A 6,000-nucleotide genomic window follows, 5' to 3' on the forward strand; every position below is an offset into this window, starting at 1 on the left:
AGTTTAATCCGACATTTTGTTCTCGAGTCGACCACAAATATTTGTGAAATGTTCAGCTCGCTCTTCTCCTTTGTCTGGATTAAATAACTGCAGCTGTTTGAAGTGTGCGTTTCCACATTTGGAGAGTTCTTGACTTTATTTGCAGACGCAGAAAAACACAAAGAAGAAACAGTTCTGTTGTAAAGAAATAAAAGTGGAATCATCTGTTTCATCGAGGCCGCTGGTGGAAAAGTGGTTTTGTGCGTGCGTCCTCGTGTATGAAGGACGACAGTCCTCAACGTGGGCGGCCCGGGTTTGAATCCGGCCTGTGGCTCCTTCCCCACTCTCTCTCTCTCTCTCGCTCTGATTTCTGTCTCTGTCCACTTTCCTATCCCTCCAGTTTCTCTTCGTGCTCACTGGTCATGTGACGGTGGCAGGTTAGAAACGCCTCGCTTGTACCTGAGTGTCCCTGCTAGTGGGCGTGACCCACGAAGGTCAAAAGGGTCAAGAAACGACCTCACAAATACCTCGCACCAGATGCTCTCAGAATGAGCGTTCAGATCTCTCTTTATGTATTAAAACTGATTTTTGCATATTCACAGAAAGTTCAGCGTTTGTCCCGCCCGCTTTCTCGCATCCCATGATCCCTCCCCCCGTGTGGCGTGTGGCGTCCAATGCACAGCGACCCTGCAGCCAGCGGTGAGCGCTCATAAAGAGAGGTCACAGGAGCTCTGAGCTGCCCGGGGTCAAAGGTGAACACTCGTGTTTCTGACGTCCTCTCTTTGCACGAGCACAGAAACATGATGTGTGTGCATGTCAACTAACCGTTAAGCTTTTCCACCGACAGGGATCAAAACTCTGACTGCACTGAAATATGACGGGCGAGTTATAATGGCGGTTGGATTTCCTGCTTACGTCTTGTTTTCTTTAGAGGAAAGTCTTCACTTCACAACAACACGGAGGGAAAATAAAGACAATCAGTGGAAAGTCTGACTGTCTCCGAGTCTTTTTACTCTGAAACACGTTGCATACTTTTTCTTTTTTTTTTACGAGTTCGACGTGTAATGGATACGCCGGCCGCTCCGTGTGATTGGCTGCGCTCTCCCTGAGAGTTAATCAGGATCAGGCGCATGTGAGCGGCAGACACCGCGTATGGGCTCGGTTATTAGCTCCACTGGGCTCGGCGTCCGCTCTGATACGGCCATGTGCTCCACAGATGTGGCTGCAGGAGGAAATTGGTGGTACTGAGGGAAAAAAAAAATAAACAGCATTCCTCTCAGGAGCCACACTTCCCTCCATAGATCTGAGCTTAATCCGGCAGTCCATGCAGGCAGACACGGGGATTATATCGGAAGATTCCTGCATTGGAAGCAGCTGCTGGATTTGTGTGCACTGTGTGACCGTGTCCTGCAGATCATCTCCACCAACATGCTGCACTTCCTCACTTTCTCCTCCAAACATTCAGGCTGCATGGACGAAGCTCGGGCAGCAAACACAACACGACTCTGCTGCAGGCTGGCGTGGAAAACCACCTGCAGTACAGGTAAAGTTCAGAGATTAAACTCATCAGAAAGCTGCATGATTGTAGTCTGAATCACGAGGTCCTACATTTCCCACAATGCCCCCAGCCTGCAGGTTCAAAGTCTAAACTCCCACCTCCCTCCACACTGAAGAGAGGCGAGCGGAGACGACTGTGACAGCGCCGGGTCGGTCTGACTCTGCACACGTTGTCCTACAGGAGGAAGACATGTTCTGTCTTCTTGTCTTCTCTCTTGAGCTGCCGTCGTCCCTCCCCTAATTCACAAACTCCAGCTCTGGCAGCAGTTTGAGTCTCCTGTGCGTTGGCGGTAACTGCGCCGCAGTCTGAGGGTGGAGCTGGTCTGAAGCGGCGAGGAAGCGAGTGACGGCGTCTTCTTGTCGTCTTCGCTCCGTCACGGTGATGATGGCGTCACTGCACGGAGCAGGACGGCATCTTTTGGGCGTGTTCACGAGCAGCAACTTTGTCAACTTTATCATCTGGATGCTCTGGGGTTCGATCCCCAGCTCCCGCAGCCACGCGTCCTTGGGCAAGGCACTTAATGAAGTTGCTCCCGTTGTGCGTCAGTGGGCTGTGAGCGTGTCTGAATGATGGAGGCGTGGCCTGTGGTGTCGACGCTCTGGGATCAGGTTCAGAGCAGCAGGAGGCGGAGCTGATAAGGATTCACTTCCTGTTTCCTGATTGGGCCTCATTTTAAAGTTGTAATCGTCTCTCTTCGGTTTCCTCTGCACTCCCATTCTGCTCTATAAATTCTCTCTCTCTCTCTTGAACATGTGATGTTTATGTTTCACAGATAAGACATGTTTAGACTGAACTCATTCGTCTCAAACCTTTTAAAGTTCTCTTATCAATCTCGTTTCTTTCAAACACAGAAGAAAGGAAATATGCATCATGTGAGATTTACCACCTGCTCGGATCCAAGAAGAAGAAGAACCGCTAACGGAGGATATTTGGGTTTTTTTAAGGAGCGAATTTCCAGACATGAGATTTTATTTTTCAAAGTACAAAGTGAGGAGACTTTTCTCAGTTGTGATTTCTTCCAGTCCAAACGTGAAAGTGAAGCAGTGCTGATTTGGAAAAAGTAATTTATGTTTTTATTTCCGCCCTTAAAAGGGAGCTGCAGCTCTCTTTAGACCTCTCTGAGTCATAAATCCAGCACGCGTCCAAAAACTCAGCAGCACGAAACACGGACATCACATCTCTCGCACGTCCGGACTAAAGACAAACCTCGTGTTGTCCCAAAGAGATGACAGCCGCAGTCAATGGACTCTCTGACACCCTGATACTGACGGGGTCTCCGGGGGCCACTTGCAGGGTCTGGGAGCTGCTGCCAGATGTCCCTGATCCCTCCTGTAAACCCTGCACCTCGTTTGGTGAGGAAAGCAGGACGAGCGATAACGCAGCCCGCTCTCCCCCCTCTGTGAGTGACTGCATGACACCACGCCGCTGGAAAAACAGGGATTTTGGGGCAGGAGGATGCTTTTCCATGCTGAGCTGAATAAGAGGGCTGGCTCCTGCATTCCTGCAGCCTGCTGCCTCTCCATGAAAGGACTCTTTGAGAGCTGAGAGGCCCGACGCAGCTCCATCCACCGGGGTTTAGACGGAGGGCCTTCTGGCACACCTCAACACTTCCCCTTTTTCTGCAGCTCCAACTGCTTCTGTGTGTGTGTGTGTGTGTGTGTGTGTGTGTGTGTGTGTGTGTGTGTGTGTGTGTGTGTGTCCTCTAACCTTCTCTTACTCCCCCATCCTCCACTCGGCCTCATTTTCTCCCCTCACGTCTCACCCTCTCCTCGAGTCTTTCAGCGAGGGTCGACCAGCGGAGGAGGAAAACCACAGAGCGTAAGAGGAGGAAAACATGGCTGAAAACCCGACCGCGGCGTCTCCTCCTCTCGGAGACGTGAGCGCTCAGTCCAGTGCAGGGAAGCCACAAGCGGCCATGATGTTTCTGAATCAATATTTGTGTGTGTTGTCACGGTAACCAGAGTCCCTCCTGCTGGAATATATCTCCTGTTTGACCACAGCTGGACACTAACAGACCTCAGAACATCTGTATCAGCCCGTCAGAGAGCTGAAGTCAGGATCCTGAGGGACCTCCGAACTCTTCAGCACTTTGGATCACGTGTGTGTAAACTGCTCCATAAACCGAGCTGGTACCAGAACTTTACGGCCCAGGAACCACAGTGTGCGATTAGGCCAAGGCGTGAGGCGTGATGCTTTCTTCTCTTCTTCCACTGATGTGTCCAAAACGACAATAAAAAGAACAAACTGTCTCACAGCTGCTTTTTGATTTTATTAACAGCAGCTGAAAATAAAACGCTGCACACGCTCCACCAGTCAGAAATGTTCGCCGCTGCACGCAGCACTTCCTGACCCTGAGGGATGGATGATGACGGTGTTCAATAACGTCTCTGATCGGAGCTTCATTTGGACTCAACCACCGAAACGTTTCTGCAACAGGAACGCATCGCAGGACACGACCACGACCTCCACCGACTGACGTGTGGATGTGTCGCCGTCGAGTCCTCGTCTGGGGCGTTAAAGACTACAAACATGGCGGTTTCTTGATGGACAAGTGACACGCGCAGCTCTTCAACAAAGACGTATAAAGGGGATGACACACGTCCAATCACAGCCGGTTATTTAAAACAGCAAACAGGAAGTAGGAAGTGTGGACGGCTCCACATTAAAGGGCTCTGATGTTTTCATATTATTCTCTGAGTGTGTGTGTGTGTGTGTGTGTGTGTGTGTGTGTGTGTGTGTGTGTGTGTGTGTGTGTGTGTGTGTGTGTGTGTGTGTGTGTGTGTGTTGCTCCTCATATGTCCACTCTGTCTCTGCTGCTCTGAATACACTCCGCCTGTTAGAGCGTCCTGTTGGCCCGCCGCGGCTCGTCGTAGGAGTCAAGTCGTGGTCAAGCTGCCGGTGTTGGAGCGAGCGCACTGAGCGCGCTCTGTCTGCGCCGCTCTGTCGGGGGATTCGGGGCCTCCTCGCTTACACAGATAAGTGCTCAGCGATAAAAGAGAAAAGCCCGGCGCTGCTTTAAACGGACGCCGCCGGGGGCCGAGCGCTCTCTGCCTGCTGCGTGCTGACTTTGAACAGCGTCGATGAGAGGTTTGCACGGACACGAAGGTGACGTCTGAACCAGCTGCTGCTGACACCGTTATTATAACGGAGCAGATGTCAGCTCCACTTCCACCTTTAAAACATTCACTTTATTACAGACAGGGTTCCTTTTTATTGGAGTTTCTCCAAACAATCAATCCTGACCGGAAAACTTCTTTGGTAGCCTCTCGTCAGGGTGTAAACGAACCGATCGGACCGTGAAGAGAACCATGGAGACAAACTGCTGAGTGCTGATTGGTTTGAAAGAATCGTCACTTCCTGTTCGACAGAGCGAAGACAAACCATCAAACGATCTTTACTCTTCAGCTTCTTGTTGCGTTTATCCCAGGATGTTTTTTCTCCCTTCAGAGCCGTGCGGGCACTCGGACTAAAAACGACGCCGTCTGCAGCCGTGAGCGTCGGCGGAGACGCCGCTAAAAAGTAATGAGACGAAATGAATTGGACATTTATGACTTTATGAGCAGCCAGGAAAAGGTTGGTTCTGCTTTTCCCGCTCATACAAAGAAATGTTTCCAAAACCAGCCAACGACCTGTGAGACTCATCGTAGAGACTTGTGTGGAGGCGTCCGGGCCAGATAAACAAACAAACAAACAAACAAACAAACAAACAGACGACACGCTGAAAGGTTTTTACTGCTGAGAAAGCCAAACTTCAAAGATCTGCTTGTTCTCGTCCCTGATGGATTCTCTCTCTGAGGCAGAACTTTGATGAGTCCTGATAACGCTGCTCGATGTGGGCTGATCAAACACACACACACACACACACACACACACACACACACACACACACACACACACACACACACACACACACACACACACACACACACACACACACACACACACACACACACACACACACACACACACACACACACACACACACACACACACACACACACACACACACACGAACCAGAAGAAACCAGTGAACTCCCCTCCATAAACTTAATGACAGGCTCCATCTTACACTCCACCATGAGCTGCAGCCGGGCGAGTTATCAGGAGAGAGAGGGTTAATGAAACTGAGACAGACCCCCCCCCCCCAAAATAAATTTGAGAACGGAAATCCTTCATTATGACTTGTTGAAGGCGAGTCGGAAAGTCTGAACGTAACGTGCAGGAATGTTTTTCTTGGTATTGACACTGATCAGTCTCTCTCTACACCTCTGAGGACGGTTCAAAGGAGACGAGTCCTGAAGTTACGACCCCCCCCCCCCCCCCCCCCCATAAAAGGCCGAGGGTCAGCTGATGGTAAAACACTCCAGGGGAGAAACATGCAAACTGTCCTGAAGCTGCAGCACAAACTAAAAACAACCACGACGCAGTAAAAACACAGTTCAGACTGAAACACTAAAAACTCT

The 6,000-nt window shown here is 50.4% G+C and overlaps 1 protein-coding gene across 1 annotated transcript in view; it reads left to right on the top strand.

Moving 5' to 3' along the window:
* Nucleotides 1-3,371: 3,371 nt before the first annotated feature.
* megf10 (multiple EGF-like-domains 10) overlaps nucleotides 3,372-6,000 on the top strand; it is a gene marked incomplete at its 5' end in the record, with an annotated part of 11,254 nt that continues 8,625 nt past the window's right edge. The window contains 2 exons of the mRNA XM_079363807.1: nucleotides 3,372-3,457; nucleotides 4,985-5,056. Of these exons, the coding sequence (XP_079219933.1) occupies nucleotides 3,372-3,457; nucleotides 4,985-5,056 (158 nt within the window). The remainder of the gene's footprint in view (nucleotides 3,458-4,984; nucleotides 5,057-6,000) is intronic.

The sequence above is a fragment of the Symphodus melops genome (assembly GCF_947650265.1).
Source record: "Symphodus melops genome assembly, chromosome: 16".
Taxonomy (NCBI): Eukaryota; Metazoa; Chordata; class Actinopteri; order Labriformes; family Labridae; genus Symphodus; species Symphodus melops.